This window comes from Spermophilus citellus (assembly GCF_964194105.1).
Source record: "Spermophilus citellus genome assembly, chromosome: 11".
Lineage (NCBI taxonomy): Eukaryota > Metazoa > Chordata > Mammalia > Rodentia > Sciuridae > Spermophilus > Spermophilus citellus.
This window is the reverse complement of record NC_138192.1, coordinates 63,803,419-63,825,074: the sequence shown is the minus strand read 5'-3', so window position 1 is coordinate 63,825,074 and position 21,656 is coordinate 63,803,419. Positions and strand designations below refer to the sequence as shown.

The following is a 21,656-nucleotide window of genomic DNA, read 5'->3' as shown; positions in this document are numbered from 1 at the left end:
TTCTTTATAATAAATCAATAAATCCCAACAAAAGTGCTTATTACAAAACTCTTCTTACCTTTAAGATCAGTCATCATCTGAGTGATAAAAATAGATAAATCATTTACCATATTGAATCAGGAGCTTGTTCACTACATGTAGTGTTAAAAAGTGGCAGTGTATGCTCCTAATTACTTATTTCCTAATAAAAATACTGCTTAAAGAGAAAATAATAACTTTACAGTAGAATCCTGGCAGACAGCAATTTAACCAAGTGATCAAAATTAGCATCACCAATACTATATCATAGAAATATTATGGTCCTCAGGTATCTTGTTCTGAGAAGGGTATATTGAGTATACTTCCCAGTAATATATTAGAAAGCACCAGACAAACCCAAATTGTGTGACATCTGTAGTAGTCTTCAGTGTATCCAAGTAATAAAGACAATACTGAGAAACTGTCACCAAATAGAGAAAACTAAGAAAAAAACAAAAATCCTAGTTTGGATCTTGAGACAGACAAATGATGTTACTGGGAAACTAAATAAATCTAAATATTTTAGTTAATCGGCTAAGGTTAATTTCTTGTTTTTGAAAATTGTTCTGTAGTCATGTAAGACATTAACACAAGGAGAGTGTGGGTGGAGCATATATAAGAACTCTGCACTATGTTTGCAGCTCCCATGAGTCTAAGATAATCTCAAAATAAATACTTAAAAATAAAGGCTTTTCATTCCATGTATCTTTTTAAATATTAAAATATAAAAGCTAACTGGCTCAAATGTTTTAAGATTATAGGAATAAAATGAAGATTAGTTTAAATATTTTGTCAACATTAACTGTAGAACTCTGTCCTTTAATCAAAGTTCAAATTTATGTAATTTATACATTTTGAGTTTCAAAATGTTTAAACATTAGTATATTTAAGAATAATGTTAAGAGCTTTAATATGTGAACCAGTAATTTGAATTGTTTTAAATTTACAGTAATTTTGAGTATACTTAGTTAAACACCATTATTAATGGTGTTGAAGTATGCAGGAGATCTTTATTTGAATTCAGTTTTGATGATTAGCCATATTTGCAGTTTGTATACTAGAAGTTGATTTTGCTATGCTGTAGAAGTGTGCTTACAGTTTTAAAGAACTGATGAAAAATATTTGAAGACATGTTGCAACAAGTTTGTGTATCATTGAAAGATTAAAAATAAAAGCTTTTGTATGCTTTGTAACATACAAAAAAAAGTAACATGTTGTCATAGTAAATAGTCTCCTTGATTTTTTCAAAAGATTCAGTGTTTGGGGCTGGGGACTTAGGTTAGTGGTAAAGCACTTCTGTAGCATTCTCAAGGCCCTAGGTTTGATTACCAGCACCACATAAAAATAAATAAATAAAGATAGATTGATTAGCATACTTACTCCTTACAGTTATTTTGTTTTAATGTGATTTCTGGACTTTTCCTTAGTCATTGATTTTGTTCTCTGGTTGTTTTAGTCAGTTTTTGTGTTGCTGTGTCCAACATATCTGACAAGAACTACTTAGAGGAGCAAAAGTTTATTTGGGGCACATGGTTTCAGGGGACTCAGTTCATAGATGACGCACTCTATTGCTCTGGGCCCACATTGAGGCAGCACACAGTGGGGCAAGAGCCCAGTTGAGGAAAGTTGTTTAGCTCCTGATGGGTTCAGGAAGTGGGGTAGAGAGGGGTAGGGACAGGGAATGGGGAAGAATCCACCCTTCCAAGGCCAGACTCCCAGTGACCCACTTCCTCCTCTAGCCACGCCCTACCTGCCTACAGTTTCTGCCTGTCATTCAAATTAGAATGGGTTGATTAGGTTACAGCTCTCACAATCCAATTATTTTACCTCTGAATATTCCTACATGGACCAGAGCTTTGGGGGACACCTCATATCCAAAGTATAACACTGGTAGTTTAGGTTCAAGGCATTAGTTCAGTATTTATACTACTTGGATCTTGTGAGAGGAAATAAATATCTTATTGTTCATTAATATTAATAAAGGCACTTATGGTTACCATGTCTTATTACTGACATACTGGCATTTGTGTACTGCATTTAATCATTTTTATATGTATTGGCTAATAGAATTTAAAAAGGTCTGCTGAAATTGTTCAGCTTATTATAATTTTAGAACCTTGGATTGCAGATGTATATTAATTTTCATTATGAAAAATGTACATGTTACTTATTAAAACAGAACTAACAAAATTTGCATTCATAATGTGGAAACTGTTTGAATGTTAATATCTGTTAAATTTGTGGTCTTTAAAAAGTATTATCATTTTATTATATAATTTCTCCATTTGCAAATATTCTCTCTGAGGAAGACATAAGGAGTTTTTAAGTCAGTATGGGTTTTATTTGAGAGTACCTACTGACATTAGTATATCAGAATAGGAAAAATGTACTTATACAAAAGTGTAGCATTATAATATTCAAATAATTTTGTTTTATAGCCATGAGGTTATTAAAGTCTATTAGACTTGTATTTTGTGTCATGTAAGGTTCTTTCTACTTTCTTATTAATATAATACTTTAACAGCGATTATAGGATCCACTAAACCATCTGTGGTTATAGGATCCACTAAACCATAGTCTGTGATCAAAATTGCTTTGTTAACAGTAGCTTCAAATTTTAAGGTAGTTGAAGGGTACAATCATTGTTTTGGCAATGGAATCAAAGTTGTAATCAAAGCAAGCACTGCTACTGTATAAGAAGATTAAAACTTCAAAATAGACATCATTAAATTAGCATTGATTACCCAATGCGCCAAAGAGCCTTTAGTAGTAACTTTTGGAATTAGAGCAGAGAAAAAATGAAGGGTGTTTGTGTATATTTTTTGAGGTGCTAGGAATTGAAAAAATGTATATTTTTAATCATTTAAAGAATGACTCCTGCCAACCATGATGACACAGGCAATCCCAGCAACTCAGGGAGCTGAAGAAGGAGGATGAGAAGTTTGAGGGCAGCCTCAGCAATTTAGCTAGGCCCTCAGCAACTTACTGAGCCCTGTCTTAATATTTAAGAAAAAAAAATGTTTTTTAAAGGACTGGGGATGTAGATCTGTGGTAAACTCCCTGTGGGTTCTATCTCCAGTACCTACCCTGCCCCCGCAAAAAAAAAAAAAAAAAGAAAAAAGACTCCTGACTGACTCCTGAATCTTTCTGGTTTTTAAAAGGAAGAATCAAGAGAATTGAAAACTACTCTTTTGGAGATGCCCACAGCAGTATTAGAAGTGTTGTCTCTGCCAACTGATGTTTGTTTTGTGCAATATTTCATGGAGTAAAAATTATTATCAAATGGCTTTTTCCTTTATAACTTATATCCTAGTATGCTGTTATAAAAGACAGATGAATAATATATTATGAATATTCAAAGGAGGACTGAAACATATTTGGGAGATCTACAAATTTTTCTTGGGCAGTATGTTTTTGAGATAGTAAAAATATATAGAATTATGAATGGCAGAAGTCAAAAAGCATGTTGCATAGGTTTGGAAGTTCTAAAGTGGAAGAAATAATGTGACCAGAAGTTTAATGGTGGGAAATATTTGTCAGGTACTTATTGTGTTTCAGAGTATGCTAGGTATTGGGCATACCTGGAAAAATGAGATTAGTTTTTGCTGTCACAGAGCTAAAATCTTGGCTTAGAATTTATTTGCCTTAAGATGATGATTAAAATAGTGGGAGCCCAGTGGCTAGGGAAGCTAAGGGCAGGAGGATTGTGAGTTCAAAGCCAACCTCAGCAACACCGAGGCTCTAAGCAACTCAGTGAGACCCTGTCTTTCAATAAAATACAAAATAGGACTGGAGATGTGGCTCAGTGGTTGAGTGCCCCTGAGTTCAATCTCCACTACTCCCTTGCCAAAAACAAAAACAAACAAACAAACAAACAAAAAAAAACTACAATGGGAGCACATGAAATAAATGAACCGGAAAGCACAGAGGGGAAAAAGTGATCGCTGAATAAAACCTTTAGGAATGCTTATTTGAGGAAAAAATGAAAAATTCCAATAAATATGGCAGCAGTATTATTGAAAGATGCAAAGTTAATAGCATCAAGAGAGTTCCATCACCTGGAGCTTAAGGATGAAAATGGTTTTTAATAAGAAAGAAAGAGGGGCTGGGATTGTAGCTCAGTGGTAAGCACTTGCCTAGTATGTGTGAGGCCCTGGGTTCGATCCTCAGCACCACAATAAAATAAGTAAACAAAATAAAGCATTGTGTCCATCTACAACTAAAAAATATTAAAAAGAGAGAGAGAAAGAAAGAATCAGGATGGAAAACAGAAACTAGTACATGCCTATAATCCTAGCCACTCAGGAGGCTAAGACAGGAGGATCTTAAATTTCAGGCAATCTCAGCAATTTAGAGAGACATAGTTTCAAAATAAAAAATTAGAAAGGGTTGGATATGTAGCTCTGTGGTAGAACACCCCTGGGTTCAATCCCTATATCAAAAAAAGAAAGCAAGGAAAGATCAATGGGATTTCGTGATTAAGCAAACTTCAGTCACCTTATTGACCAAGTAGAATTAAGTCTTGGGGAGTGCTGAGGATGCATTCTGAAGTAGAGTGCTTGCCTAGAAGTAAGATTTGGGACTTAGCACAAATATTCAAGTTAAGTCCTTTAACATAATTTAGATATTTGATGGGATTGAGAGGGATTGTACATAAGGTTAAGTGTTGACACTGGGAGAGACCAGAAGTCATGGTGAGAAGGGAATAAAATGATCCTTAACTTAAAAGAATTTTAAGATCGTGGAAGTGTTAGACTTTTGTGGGATCAAATTTGGCCTAAATGGAGTCAAAGAGGAGTAAAAGACCAAGTGGTAATTAAAATGAAAAACAAAAATTAGAATCAGGGATTGATGACATAGCGCAAAAGGATCTAGAAAGCATACTTGCAAATTTAAATAAAGACTCAAGGCCTTTCCTATTCTGATAGAAGTCCTTGGAGTCAGTCGCCCGGATATTGTTCTGATGAATTGAGTAGTGAACTGAGTCATTCAAAAAATATTTATTGCTAAATGCAGTAGCATGCTCTATAATCCCCACTACTCAGGATTGGGTAAATCACTTGAACCCACAAATTGGAGAGTAGCCTGTCTGTCCTGTGCAACATAGCAAGACCCCATATGCCAGTATTTTAGGTGTTTGAAATCTATTTGAGTTCTATATATGTCAGCACCAATTAGTAATATTAAAATATAACTTCTTTTATACATGGTAGTATAAAAGTAGTCTTATACTTTTTAAAGTATGTTCAAACTATGAACTCTTTAAGGTCAGGGATTATGTCTTATTCATCTTTGTGTGCTGGTATCCTTGTATGCTTGTATTCTGGTAGATTTTACTTGGAATTACCATGTTTTTTAAGAAGGTAGTAGTAAACAGTACTAAAATTATAAATAGTGTTACAGAGCCTTTTAAAGAAAAGCATACTTTTTATATCACAGATGGTGATTCTTGGTGTAAAGGCACTGTGTAATGAAACTGAAAAAGAAAAGTCTTTTACTTCTGTAGTATGATGATTTCCATATATAATAGAGGAAGTCTCTTGTGTGGATAGTTCTGATAATGCATGGGATTACTATGATCATTATAATGTAGTATTCTTGTTTCTTTTTTGTTTGTTTGCTTTGTTTTGCAGTGCAGGGGATCAAGCCCAGGGCCTTGCACATGTTGCACAAGAGCTCTACCACTGAGATTTATCATCCCAATATTCTTTACTAAATGCAAAAGTAAATCTTTTCTCATTAACAAGGAATAGTCCCTCGGTGGTCAGCTGTTACATGGGTGCTTTACCTGCTTCAATTATTTTAGCCAAGAATGTTAGCAGAATAAGAAAGTAGAGTAAACCTTGATTTGTACTCTCATCTCAGCAGTGTTGCCAGGCATAAATGTAATTGTATGTACAGTTCTATTTGTGTTTTTTGTTTGACTCTGGTGAATAAAACCCATATTTTGTTGAAATTTTGTGCTCAATTGCATCCAGATGCCACTTATTTATTTCCTTATTTGGTGCAGGGGATTAAATCCAAGCACCCACTTTGCCACTGAGTTACACCCCTAACCCTTAAATCACTTTTTTAGAGTCAGTTTTCAATCCTTGATAATTTCAGTTTTTCTGAATTTTTATAATATTTTGTGTAGTTTTGGTAGTTTAACCCCCACAGATTTCTTTGTATTAAATAATGGTTACATACATACAATTGACAAAGATAACTGTAGAGTTATTACTTGATAAAATAGAAATTATAAATGGCTATAAAATTTCCAAAGCTGGAATGTTCTACTTGCTTATGAGGAACATTGATAAAGAAGAAAATGTAATAAGAAAATTTAATTAATTCTAGTATGTTTATAAATAAAACACTTGACTAAGCACATTTGAGTCAGGAAGTTGAAATGATTGTTGAGAATCAGAGATTTTACACATAATCCCAAATGAAAAGAAACTGGTTCTTAAATTTACAAGCTCACTTCTTAGAGAAACTAGCTGGGTGTCTGAGAATTTGCCAAAATAAACAATAAACAAACATAAAACCCAGTCTTTTTGGTGTCCTGTCACTAGTCTTGAAGTTAGTAATGTGTGGGAAATCATTTTTACAGTAGCATCCTCTATTTAAACTCAGCTTCAGTGCTAATGTAGTCTAGAACTTTTGATAACACCAAAAAGTAGGAATTTACCAGTCTGTCCTTCTGTCCCTCCTTCCTGCCTTCTTTCTCTTTTTAATTCATCAATTTTCTTTTTAGGCTTTGAAACGACAAAAACAAGATTGGCCTTCTTGGAAAAGTCACCCAAGCCTGTGCCTTGTTCATACAGTTTTTTTCTGTGGGCCTTCCTTAGAAAGACACTTCAAGGATTTTCCCTGTGATATCTAGTTACTGCTTCATTGTAATCGAAGCACTACACTGAATCAGAACTTTTCCTTATAGGCTAATACAAACCATACTTAATTTATTAAGGTTTAATTTATTAAAACCTTAGTTAAAGTTGTTTAAATCTTTCGGTCTGGGGATGCAACTTCAGTGGAAAAATGCTTTCCTAGCACACTTGAAGCCCTGGGTTCAATCCCCAGCACTGAAAATAAATAAATTTTTAAACTTCATTTAAATCCTTCTATTTCAACAGTGCAGTGCTTCAGGAAAGAATATAAATATAAGATGTAGCTCAATTCACAATAGCTAAACTATGAAAACAACTTAGGTACCCTTCAACAGATGAATAGATTAAGAAATTGTGCCATATATATACTCAGCTGTAAAGAAGAATGAAATTATGGCATTTGCCAGTAAATGGATGGAGCTGGAGAATTTCATGCTAAGTAAAACAAGACAATCCCAAAAAACTAAAAGCCAAATGTTTTTCCTGATATGTAGATGCTAAGTTAACTGGGTGGATGGGGGGTTGGTGGCTAGGGGAGAATAGAGTTTCTTTAGGTAGAGGGGAGTGAAGCCAGGAGGGAAGAAGGGATGGGGGTAGAAAGGACAGCAGAATGAATCAGACATTGTTACCCTATGTACATATATAACTATATGACCCTATATGACCGGTGGGATTCTACATCATGTACAACCAGAAGAATGAGATATTATACTCATATATATATATATATATATATATATATATATATATATATATATCAAAGTGCATTCTACTGTCATGTATAACTAGTTAAAGCAAAATTTTTTTTAAAAAAGAATATAAGATGTATATTAGTCTGTGTGGGTCCATGCTGACATTTTTTTTAGGACTGTCCTTTGGTTTTCAGGGAGCAAAAAAAGCAAAGAAGAGAGACTTGGTTGACAATTAAATGATAACAAAAAGTATATTTTTTTTAACTTATATTTTTATTTACTTAAAACATATTGTTGCAATGCACAAAGAGGTCTCATAATCAGGAAATAATAAGGGAGCCTTATTTGATTTTAGCACAGATCATAATAGCACTTTTCACAAAATGAATTTGTAAGATACCATATGGGTTTCTATTATTTTTGTTTTCATAGTAGGAAGTCAGAAAACCTTAATTACTTTCTGAAAGTAAAAGGAAGATTTCCAAATGTTAAAAAGATTTTCTGCCAAATCTCTACAAATATGAAAAATAAGTTGTGGTTTTGATCATATGACACTGGTCTTATGATACTTAACATTAGATTCTCTTCAGAGTAAAGGTAGAGATTAAATAATCACACTCTGTTGAGTTGAATATTTTATTACTATCAGAAAGTTTAAAAATGATTTATATATTGATGAGCATCTCTGAAACCATTTGGAAAAATCTTAGTAAGTTTATTCATTAACTCCTTATGTTATCTTGTGCATGGTTTTATTAGGCTATAATGTACTACTTTTTGGGTATCCAGATACTCTTCTTACTCAAAAGGTATTATATAGAGAACAGAGCTTCAGTTCTGGCACATGGAAACTGGAATTTTTTGGCGTATAAGATATATAATAATTTGAGTTATGACAGTAATATTTTGAGCCTATTGTGTTGGTTTTCAAAACTTAACAGGTAGTTTTTGTTTTCCTTTTTATGTGGAAAAATTTTGATATTATATAAATGTACATGTATTAACAGAAAATTGGCCTTACTTTCTTAGGTCAAACAACTTTAATTAAGGAAAAATATTTACTTAAAACATTGGTTCTCAAATCTCATATTCAAAGTAAAAAAGGTTATACCATTCACTTTTAATTTTTAAAGTACTCTCATGTTTCTAGGAACATCTTATGCTGTTGGCCTCAAAGAATAGAAATATAGAACAAAATGTAAAATAAAAACTTAGCAAATAATAAATTATTATAAATTTTAAATATGAACGCTGAAATCAGATAAATCTCATCTGTTTTTATAGTACAACTTTAAGTGTGTTTTTTTCCCTCCCAGGACATTTATTCAGAGCAGCTGGGGATCAACCGTTTAACCTGTCCACAGTGTCGAGTGCCTTCCCAATGGTCAGCCACCCAGTCTTTGGTCTACATTCAGCCAGCTCAGGGCATTCAGAATTTGGTGGTTTGGGGACACTTGGTACACCCACAGCCTTAGCCGCACATCCCCAACTAGCATCTTTTCCAGGTAAACATCTGTTACAAACAGTGTTCAAGGAAAGGAGGAATGCTTGAAAATGTTCAAGCAGTAATTTGTTTATGAAATTTAACAAAAAAATAGTCTAATGCCTGGTATATTAAAACTTTTATGTAAAAATTGGCTCAGTCTTATTTATAATGTACCCCCCCCAAAAAAAACCTGTGTGTATTGGGTGGCATGGGAATTAATTAGGTGCTCAGGTGTTTGATGAGATACATAGGCATTTGCCATAGAAAGGAATCATTAAACCAGGGTTTTCTGATGCATGTTATTGAGATATAGTATGCAGAAAAATATACATATATTATAAGTGTAAAATTTAAATATTCTCAGCTTTATTTGGTTTTTCAAAAAAATTACTTACAGTGTAAAACTAAAGTCCAGTTCTTATAATGAACAGTTTTATGCTTTTCTTTTAGATTCTTAATTCTCTTCACTTTGTAATCAAGATGAGATTAACTCTTAAATTTCTATATTTTTCCATATTTGATCAAAACAACTATAGAGTTACACTACTTTCAAGACAAGGGGACCATTAGCTAAGGCTTAACGGGGATGAATGTATTTTAATTTATTTTGTATCCTGAAAAATCTAAACTTGAATGTATTTTCCAGTATTAATTTTACTTCAATAAATTTTTTCAAACAATGCATGCTTTAATGTATGTAAAATTGTTTAAAACATTAGAGTTTGATTGTAGAGAAAAGGAGACCTGAATTTAAATCTGAATTTGCTGCTCAGTAGTTGTGTGCATTTGAACAAGTTATCTGAGCTCTCAGCCTTCGTTCTCTTACTTGAAAAATGAGAGTAATTATAATAACTGCCTTATATGGTTCTTTGAAGATTAAAGGAAATGAGCATGTTCAGTGCTGTATCTGTGTCTGGCAAACATAATTAGTGAATAATTGGTAACTATCATTGTTTTCTCTTTCTCAGTTTAATGATTAGTAAATTGTCAAATGAGCCAGGTTTGGTGATTTATTTATCCTTTAATCCAGCTACTTGGAAGGCTGAGGCAGAAGAATCTCAAGTTTCAAGCCAGCCTGGATAGCTTAGCAGGAACTTATCTCAAAAGTAAAACTTAAAAAAGAGCTGGGGATATAGTGCATGTTGAGCATTTGCCTAGCTTGTGTGAGGTCCTGGATTAGTCCCTGATCCCTATTTATATTATTATGAAAATAAACAAATAAATTATGCTTCTTTAAAAGGAACAAAGTATCTTTTTTAAACTATGTAGAAAGGATAGATGCTTAAATGTATAAGTACTATTTATTGAGTCATATTTCTTTAATTCAGTGTTTGCAAGAGAGGGGATGATGGGGAGGAATAAAATAATTAGGCAAAATCTTTATGTCTTAACATTTCCTTTTAATAATATTAACAGGAGCTTATTTCATTCCATTTTTAATATGGTTGCTTAGCAGGATAAGCATTCAACAGATATTCCTAAAATATGAGATTGCTGAATAAAAGTCAAAATAAGATAATAATAATTTAGATAGTTACTGGTATCTGACATTTTTATTGTTTTATCGGTTTATTATAGTACTGCTTTTGAACATTTCTAAGCCACAGTGTAATTACTGTATTATTAAAATCAAATAACTTCTGCACTAGAATGATGGTTGACAAGTACAAAAAGTCACTCATCTGAACTTCATAATAAGACACTTTCACTTTAAAAAAAGTATTTAAAAACTTCCCCACCCTACATAAACTATTTATTCATTCATCTATTATGTTCTGTGTACTAGCCCAGCTACTTGGAGGAATAGACCAGTATATTTTATGTTTCTAACAGTCTTTAGAGAATGAATAAACAGTCAATTACAAGACAGAGTCTTTGGTGATAAAAGTATGCGTATATGAGAATATTTCTTTGGCAAAGGGGCATAGATTATGCTTGGTTTTAGAGGACTCATTTTGGTTAAGTTGCAGATTTGGTGTGATAACTAATTATGAACTCTCTATAATTAGCTTTATTCAGAAGGGTAACCAAATTGCCAAATTTTTTAAATAACCCCATAAGCAAATGAAAGAGAAGACATTACTAGGAATTTTAAGTGAAAAATAATTTACTTTTAAATTTTAGGAACTTCTAAAGCATTCTTCATTTCAGATCAGATCTGCAAATGCAAAATTATTTAATGAATATTAGTATAATAAAATTATTTTCATTTTTTAGTGAAATTGCATTTCATGATACTTTCTTTTAAATATTTAAAATTTTGGGTCATTATATTTTAATGTTATAATACCATGAATTTTTGTGAAATATCTGTCTCTTTCAAGTATGGTTTAAAAAAAATTCTATTACACCTTCTAGTTTCAAATTGAGATTTAGTATATTCTCTGAAATATTATAATATTTTACTTGAAAATTATTGACATTGATATTATGCTGTTACCTCTTCTGAATATTCTTAGAAATTCATCACATGCTGATTTGTGAGATCCTTATTTTGTATTTTTCATTTTACCAACAAGTTACTTTGTGAGTAAAGTTTTTAAATTTGGAAGATAAATAAATTTGTCATGTGAGAAAATTACATTACTTTCTATGAAGTAATATCAGACATTTGTAAAGTTTATATTCAGAAGTTCTACTATTTTATTTTTATATAATTGATCTTATTTGCTTGTTTTGTATTTTCCTCTCTGGTGTCTGATTATTTATAATACACATTTTCCTATTATTTTCTCTAATCTCTTCTGTGTACTTATTTACCATTGACATTCTGAAGTAAATTTTAATGTTTCTTCTGAGTTTGATTATGTCTAAAATATTTAAGGCTTATTATTATACTTTGATTATTATTATACTTTTATTATTAGTTGTTTATGAAACCTATCCATTCAACTTTTAGATTTACACAATTACAAACTGTGTTAAGTGATATGACTTTTTGGAGGAAACCTCAGTCCCTTTTCATCAGCTAGGTAGAACCTAGTTTTCAAACCTATAAATGACAATATTGACTGTTGATACAAGCCCCAAATATACATCTTTTCTCCCTATCTAAATGTACTTCTTTTTTTAAACAATAGGTGAATAGTTAATGTTTTTAAGTTATTTTTGGTTCAGGTCCCATCATTTGGGCATGGTTGAATATACATGAATGTCATTTCACTAGCAACACTTTCCTGGGGAATAGTGTTTGCAGTTTTCTACTCATACTGTTTTTTAGACCTCTTTCACTTAAAAAAAAAAAAAACAGATTTCCACATTAGATAATGAAGGTGCATATCACTAAAGTATGTGTGTTTTTTTTAATGTTTTTTTAGTTGTCAATGGACCTTTATTTTGTTTATTTATATGTGGTGCTGAGGATCAAACCCAGTGACTCACAAGTTAGGCAAGTGCCTTGCCACTAAGCTACAGTTCCTGCCCAAGTATTGTATTTTTAATGAAGGAGTATTTCTAGGGTAATTTTTAAAATCATATAATAAAATACACTGACAATTTTGAGTTCTACCTGCACTATACTGTGGGGTTTTTCCCTCTAATTTTCTTGTGGGTATAACAAAGAAGAATATAATCTATCTTTTAAGATTGGCCTAGGGGCTAGGGTTGTGGCTCAGCTGTAGAGAACTCGCCTAGCACGTGTGAGGCCCTGGGTTCAATCCTCATCACCACATTAAAAAATAAATAAAATAAAGGTACTGTGTCCAAATACAACTAAAAAAAAAAAAAAAAAGATTGGCCTGCAAGATAACAACTGAATTTATAAATCTAGTGGTTTAGTCAGGTGAAGACTTTTTTCCAAGATTTTATATGGGGCAATCCAGTACTCTCCTTTGGATGATTTTCAAATCTCTTCTTAATTTCACCCTTCCTTGAAAAACGTATTTAATAAAATTTGGCTTCTTTCCTTTCTAAAAGTTTTAACTAGAAGTTATAGTTTGAATATCTATATTGATATTTATTTATTGGATATCTATATCGATTATATAACTATGATTTTCTAACGTTTATTTTATATTGGTAAAATAATCCTTGACATCTGTAATTTATGAGAAGTATAAACAAATATCAAGCTTTCTTCATTAATTTTAAGGGGAAGCTTTATAAATCTTTTATTTTAATGCAAAGGTTTTAATTTTTTAAATCTTCTTTGAGAAGTTATTTCTTTTTTAAAAAAAGAGGGATAAATGTCACTGTAGAATAGGTAGAGACTAGTGATGGGGGGGATAGGGAGGGCGGCAGAATACAACTGACACTAGGATTGCTGTATGTATACACATGGATGTATAACCAATGTGATCCTGCAATCTGTACATGTGGAAAAATGAGAATTCATACCCTAGTTGAGTCAAATGTATGTCAAGATCATTGTATTGTCTTGAGCAACCAATAAAAAAAAATTTAAATGTCCAAAAAAATATTTAAACTTTACATAAATTGCTTTAAAGGAAATACAAAAGAGGTTATTTCTTAGGCAAAAGAAAGGGCTTATTAATTTTACTATATTTATACTTTTGTTTGACTATAGAATGTTTTCTTAAGGTTTTCATAAATGCATTTGAGATATATACTGGATTACAGTGGTCTGGTATATTATTTATATATAAATTGGACCACCTAATTTATCAGAGCCATTATTGTAAGTAATTTGAGAAAATTCTTAACATAGATTGTATAAGCTTAAATTCCAAGATTTTAAAATAGATTAATATAGACTTAAATATTTTCTTTACTAATTTAGAAGTAGTATAAATCTTCAAAAAGTCAAATTATTTCAATTTTATTTTCAAAGCTGTGTAATACCCTACTTTTTGCCTTGAATCTAAACAACTACTACATGAAGAGATCATTGAATACGGGTCTAATGAGAAGAGTGATAAGTGTAAAGTTCTAATTAGCCATTTACAGTCAGATGATCAGAACTATGTGTATTGAGAAATTCTGTTGCAAGGAGAAACTTGAATTTTTTTTTCCAAGAATAAAACATAGAAAGCAGTCATTACATTAGCTAGAAAGTTAATTCAAATATTTTTGTTTGGTTTGTTTGGTTTTGAGGTGCAGAATGGTGGCGAACAACAGATATTCATACTCGTACAGGAACACCCTTCTTTCCACCAATACTGGGAATTCCACCACTGTTTGCTCCTCCAGCCCAGAATCATGATTCTTCATTCCATTCAAGAACTTCAGGAAAAAGTAATCGAAATGGTCCTGAAAAAGGTACCCATATTAATATAAATGAAGTGTACTATAAATCTTCCATTCTAATACCTATTTTCAGTAGAGTTCAGATTCAATAGCATTCTTACAGCATTGCTCTAGATGGTTTTCCATTGTCTTGCTTAATCCTTGCAATAATTTTTTGACATTAATTGTCCTCATTTTGCAACCAAGTTTAAACAGTTGTTCAAGAAAGTACTGCTTACATATTGATATAGTTTAGTCAGAATTTGAACCCATTTCACTACTTTTTCCTCTGTATCCTATTACCTTCCTACATGCATCCAATATAATGTGATACTTCTGCAGTTAAGCAGTAATTATAGGAAAACTTATATCCTAGTACTCTATTTTCCTCCTAAATAATTTTAGCTGGGCCTGATGGCAGACACCTGTAATCCCAGCAGCTTGGGTGGCTAAGGCAGGAGAATCTCAAGTTTGAGGCCAGCCTTAGCATCTTAGTGAGGCACTAAGCAACTTGGTTAGACCCTGTCTAAAAATAAAAATTTAAGAAAGGGCTGGGGATGTGGCTTAGTAGATAAGTATCCCTGGGTTCAATTGCTAGTATTTGCTAGTATTTCTCCCCCCACACACACACACACAAATGTATATAAAAGCATTTTAGATGACTTGTTATCAAGTGTTTAGGGAGTTTGCTCTAAAATGGAAATATTTACATTTAATTTTTTCTAAGCATTTTTCAAGTGAAGTAAGATGCATATATTAACCCATTTTAAAAATGAAGAAATCAGTGCTATTTAATGCATTCACCATGTTGTGCAGCTATCATCTCTCTTACCTTATTCCAAACCACTTTATCACTCCAACAGGATATCCCACACATTAAGCATGAAGCATTTGTTCCTTCCTCTCCCCCCAGCCCTGGCAATCGCCAGTTTGAACTGTCTTTTTTCCTTCTGGCATGCTGGTGGGTACTGGGAATTTAAACCCAGATGCAATTTACCACTGAAGTACATCTCCAGTCCTTTTTATTTTTTATTTTGACACAGGTCTCACTAAATTGCTTAGGGCCTCACTGAGTTGATGAGGTTGGCCTTGAACTTGCAGTCCTCCTGTCTCAGCATCCTGAGCGGTGGGATAACAGGCATGTACCACTGTGACCAGTTGAACTCTGTCTTTAGAGATGATATATCTATTGTGAATATTTCATATAGATGGAATCATCTGATATATGACCTTTTGTGTCTGGCTTCTTTCAGTAGTAATGTTTTTTGTTTATCCACATTTATTTATTCCTTAATATGATTAAATAATATTTAATTATACAAATATGTTTATTTTTATTTTCAAGGTGTAAATGGGTCAATTAATGGAAACAGTACCTCATCTGTGATTGGTGTCAACACATCTGTACTATCTACTACTGCTTCAAGTTCCATGGGACAGACTAAAAATACAAGCTCAGGTGGAGGAAATCGAAAATGTAATCAGGAACAAAGCAAAAGCCAGCCTTTGGATCCTAGGGCTGACAAAATCAAAGATAAAGTAAGTTATTCTTTGAAAGGGGGGGGGATAGAGACACACACACACACACACACACACGTGTGTGTATGTGTTTATGTATGTGTGTATGTGTATATATATATGTGTTTGTGTGTAAAAATAAAATAAGAGGTCAGACCACCAGAATCTATGAATTACCAACTCTTATTTTTGCAGATGTATATTTTTATGGCATAATAATAGTAGTATATATCTTGAAAATTAGAACTCTCAGCACCAGTATAAATAATACAAATAGTAATGGGTTATTATTATTATTATTATTATTATTATTATTATTATTATTTGGTGCTGAGTGTTGAACTGAGAGCCTCATGTATTCTACACAGGTGCTCTGCCATTGAGCCCGCATGCTAAAATTTATTTAGAATTTTCTATGTGCCACCTCTGCTCTAACCAGTTTATATATAATATCTAATTCTATTATACATGGTAAATTCACTTCAACGTTCTGATCACTCCAAGCTTCTGGATTCTCTTTTCCCCATCATGCCAGGAACACTCTAATATCTCAACTTCATGAATTGTAGGTCGCCATTAAGTCTAGGTTTCATTTACCCAAGCTGAGATAATTCCAGCTATATATTCTAATATATAGCCTATATAATAGCCTATAATCTTTATAGGCTATTCATATCAGTGAATTTGGTCTGCTCTCATTTGTTATTACTTCTATTTTGGTACTAGGGATTGAACTCAGGAGTGCTTTATCACCGAGGTACAACCCAGCCCTTTTTCAAGACAGGGTCTCACTCAGCTGCTGAGGCTGGCCTTGAACTTGGGATCCTCCTGCCTCAGTCTCCTGAGTTGCTGGATTTATAGGTGTACACACCCAGCCATCTGTAATTTCTTTTTTAATTGAGACATCATGGTTTATTCTGATTTAAATCTTTGGCATCAACTGTAAACATTTTGAAAACAAAGATAATAATTAGAGTTATCTTTTCTACATTTTATGAAAACTGCTTTCAGAGCTTTGAAAGCACTTTTCAGAGCCACTGGAAGGTGGAAGAGTCAAAAGTCTGTGAATATATATTGTCTGTGCCATAACATCTAAGGTTTAGGAAGTTTCTGGTTCACCATAGCAAGAATAGCAAGATATGGGTTGCCATTGATTGCAGATGGCATTGTTCTGAACTTTAAATCTGAATAACATGATTCCTAGGCTCCAATTTTTAATCCTAAGAAAGTTTACTAGCATTCATGAGGTCCTAGATCTAATCTCCAGTACCATGCAAAAACAAAACAAAAGTCCCCAAACAACAACAAAAACCCCAAAGATTTTTTTCTTTTGCTGAACATATTTCATTGAGATACTTCCTCTAGATCTTGCAGTTCCCTTCTCACCAGAAAATAGTTATTTTCCTAAATATAGCACACCCACATGAGGGCTTAGAGGAAGGTCATCTGGAAACTCTCAAAAACATAATAGTACCCCATCACAAAAGCTCAAAGTGCTATACTTGTGCTCCAAAACAAACATTTTCTTTTTTTTTTAATTTTTTTTATTGATTATTTAAAGCATTACATAGCTCATGATATATCATCTTTCATACATTTGACTCAAATTGTGTTTTGAACTCCCATTTTCACCCCAAATACAGATTGCAGAATCACATCTGTTACATATTCACATTTTTACATAATGCCATATTAGTGACTGTTATATTCTGCTACCTTTCCTATCCCCTACTATCCCCCCTCCCCTCCCCTCCCCTCCCATCTTCCCTCTCTACCTCCCCTGCTGTTGTTCAATTCTCTCCCTTTTTTTCCCCTCCCCCTTGCCCCTCATGACCTCTTATAATTTTATGTATCCTTGAAGGTCTCCTACCATTTCCATATGCTTTCCCTTCTCTCTCCCTTTCTCTCCCCCCATTCGTCTTTGTTTACTGTAGTCTTTTCCTCATGCTCTTCCTTCCTGTTCTGTTCTTGGTTGCTCTCTTTATATCAAAGCAGATATTTGGCATTTGTTTTTTAGGGCTTGGCTAGCTTCGCTTAGCATAATCTGCTCATCCATTTCCCTGCAAATTCTATGATTTTGTCATTTCTTAGTGCTGCATAATACTCCATTGTGTATAGATGCCACATTTTTTTTATCCATTCATCTATTGAGGGGCATCTAGGTTGGTTCCACAGTCTAGCTATTGTGAATTGTGCCGCTATAATCATTGATGCAGCCGTATTCCTATAGTGCGCTCTTTTAAGGTCCTCAGGGAATAGTCCGAGAAGTGCGATAGCTGGGTCAAATGGTGGATCCATTCCCAGCTCTCCCAGGAATCTCCATACTGCTTTCCAAATTGGCCTCACCATTTTGCAGCCCCACCAGCAGTGTACAAGTGTACCCTTTTCCCCACATCCCCGCCAACACTTATTGTTGTTTGACTTCATAATGGCTGCCAATCTTACTGGAGTGAGATGGTATCTTAGGGTGGTTTTGATTTGCATTTTTCTGATTGCTAGAGATGGTGAGCATTTTTTCATGTACTTGTTGATCGATTGTATGTCCTCCTTTGAGAAGTGTCTGTTCAGGTCCTTGGAAGAGGTGAAAGATTTATACAATGAAAACTACAGAACCCTAAAGAGAGAGATAGAAGAAGATCTCAGAAGATGGAAAAATGTACCCTGTTCATGGATAGGCAGAACTAACATCATCAAAATGGCGATATTACCCAAAGTTCTCTACAGGTTTAATGCGATGCCAATCAAAATCCCAATGGCATTTCTTGTAGAAATAGACAAAGCAATCATGAAATTCATATGAAAAAACAAAAGACCCAGAATAGCAAAAGCAATTCTAAGCAGGAAGTGTGAATCTGGAGGTATAGCGATACCAGAGGTCAAACTGTACTACAAAGCAATAGTAACAAAAATAGCATGGTACTGGTACCAAAACAGGCAGGTGGACCAATGGTACAGAATAGAGGACACAGAGACTAATCCACAAAGCTACAACTATCTTATATTTGATAAAGGGGTTAAAAGCATGCAATGGAGGAAGGATAGCATCTTCAACAAATGGTGCTGGGAAAATTGGAAATCCATATGCAACAAAATGAAATTGAATCCCTTTCTCTCACCAGCCACAAAAATTAACTCAAAATGGATCAGGGAGCTAGATATCAAATCAGAGACACTGCGTCTGATAGAAGAAAAAGTTGGCTCCGATCTACATATTGTGGGGTCGGGCTCCAAATTCCTTAATAGGACACCCATAGCCCAAGAGTTAATAACAAGAATAAACAAATGGGACTTACTTAAACTAAAAAGTTTTTTCTCAGCAAGAGAAACAATAAAAGAGGTAAATAGAGAGCCTACATCCTGGGAACAAATTTTTACCCCCCACACCTCAGATAGAGCCCTAATATCCAGAATGTACAAAGAACTTAAAAAATTAAACAATAAGATAACAAATAACCCAATCAAAACAAACATTTTCTTTCCACTTTAAACCACACCACTTTCATTTGAGCAAACCTGATAAAAACTCTTGGTTGTTTCCTCCTAAGGACACATTTCGGGATCATACTCTCTACCTTTTGCTCTTCAAAACTACTCTTAGTTCTTCTTTTTGATTTGTTTTCAAATGTATTCTCATTAGGGTTAGCAGCAAGGGTCTAACTCTAAGCTGCTGCCACCTTCTCTTCATGTCAGACATTGACTGAAATGCCACTTATTCTTGATCCCCCATGCTATTTTGAAGCAACTCTCAGACAATATATCATTGGTCATAGTTTTATATGCATTTCTGAAAGTTAAAGTGTCCATGCTTTTAAACTTTGAAGTAATCTACCTTTTAGAAAGTAGTATGAAAATCTAATAAGTATGAAGTCTAAAATGTCCCAGGCCTCCACAAGTTCAAGGCATTGCCAAGACTTAGAAGGCAATGAATATAAAAGTCCCTTTCCTAGTTCCAATGAGGAACATATATTAATGTTCCTAAGCTGCATTAGTGCTATTAAACTAAATACTCTTCCCAAGAAAACTAAATACTATTCCCAAGAGCACATATTAAAACTTAATAGGCCCCTCTTTAATAATATATAGAGAGAGATTCTGGGATACCATAATGGTGTCCATATACAGCTAAGTAAAAGTAATATTATGGAAAGATTGGCTGTTAAAGGGAGGCATACTAGAACTTAAGATTTTACATAATCTTAAACACTTTTGGATAATATAAGGTGTGGCATAAATTTGTTGTTTAGATAAAATGGAGATGAAGGACATTGGAAGAAAAGAAAAAAACCTACCTAGTATTTTTCAGTATTAAAAACTTGATATAATTTGCTTCATTACTTCAATTGATGTATAGTTTTTAAAAAAAATGTTCTTCAGCTAAATTTGATGCCCTCTGGGGGATGGAGTATTTATCTCAGAGGTTGTTACTGAAAGTCACCGATTAAGTCCAGTTCCCTAATGCAGTCTGCATATGTTTTTAGAATAATGTGTTTTAAATTAAGTAGTTAAATTCAGATTAAATTATGCAAACATATAGCCTGTTTAGAAATAAATAAAACAATCCAAGATTAAAGAAGTTCTACTCTTACTCTATACTAATTATTGTCCCATGTAGCCAAAACAGTCTTTTAAAAATATAAGTGATTTTTTATGCTTTAGAATATCATATATCAGTGAATATAAAATGGCATAGCTACTGTGGAAAATGATAAAATAGTTCTCAAAAAAAAAACACCTTAAAATTGGATTACCATATTATCCATCAGTCCCAATTGGGGCTATATACCCCAAATAATTGAAAGTAGGGTCTCAAAGTGATATCTGTACATCTATGTTCATTATTTACAGTAGTTAAAAATGTATTATTATATTTATATGATGTACTTAGAATAGTTAAATCATAGAGACAGAAGTGGAATGATGATTGCCTGATACTGGGAGAGATGGAGGGGTAGTATTTAGTTAGTATCAATTTCGGTTTTATAAGATGAAGTGTTCTAAAGATGGATGGTGCTGATGACTACACAACATTAAAAATGTTTTTTATTTAATACTACTGAACTTATACTTTAAAATAGTTAAGATTGCAAAGTTTTTTTGTTATGTTTTCTTTACTACAATAAGAAAAGGGGAGAAATCATGTTATCACTTTAGTAGTGTCTATCCCATTTAGGATAAATGCTTTGCCATGATCTGTAAGAGCTATATGATCTTGTAGCTCATTCTTCATTACCTCTTAGCACTCTTTCACTGGTTCACTATGCTTTAACCAATCTACCTGAATTTCCATTTTTGACCATGCCAAACATGTTTCCAGCTCATGGCTTTTTCTTTTGCTCTTTCTTCTATCTTGAAAATAATCTTCTCGTATGTCTGTATGATTTCTCTTATGTGCTTGCTTTCCCTTAGGGCTTAGCTCATAAAAGTTCTACCTGATGAATACATCAAAATCATTACCCTACCCCCACCTCCTAGCACACATTGTCTATCTATTTCTACTGTTTTATTCATGGAATTTATCACTCAAAACATTTATGTTATTTGTTGATTCCTTTCTTCCTATCTCAATAGACAGAGTTTATGCTCACACCTTGTATCTGCAGAGACTTTGGCAACTATGCCTGGTACATAGTAGCCTTGAATGTGTTTATTTTGTTTTTGAAAGAAAAAAGTATACAGTGAAATGAAAGTTCAAGGACAAGGTTTTGAGAAGCTGTTCCATATCCCATGAAAGGAAATTAATAATCTCTTCTTTGATCATTTTAATGAACCTAAGAAGATTTTTTTTAAAAATGTTTTAAGTGAGAGAAAAGAGAGATACTACCTAATTATGTGTGAATACAACAAACATACACACATACACGCTCACTCATACAGACTCAGAAAATT

General features: G+C 33.2%; 1 protein-coding gene across 18 annotated transcripts in view; it reads left to right on the top strand.

The window, feature by feature from the left end:
• The window catches only part of BAZ2B (bromodomain adjacent to zinc finger domain 2B), a 373,522-nt gene that overhangs the window by 237,907 nt on the left and 113,959 nt on the right, over positions 1–21,656 (top strand). For 12 of the 18 annotated variants that reach the window (XM_081261476.1, XM_081261487.1, XM_081261485.1 and 9 more), the window contains 3 exons: positions 8,899–9,087; positions 14,121–14,285; positions 15,598–15,791. In XM_081261476.1, the coding sequence (XP_081117602.1) occupies positions 8,899–9,087; positions 14,121–14,285; positions 15,598–15,791 (548 nt within the window). The remainder of the gene's footprint in view (positions 1–8,898; positions 9,088–14,120; positions 14,286–15,597; positions 15,792–21,656) is intronic. The other 6 variants (XM_081261484.1, XM_081261490.1, XM_081261477.1 and 3 more) reach the window with 2 other exon arrangements.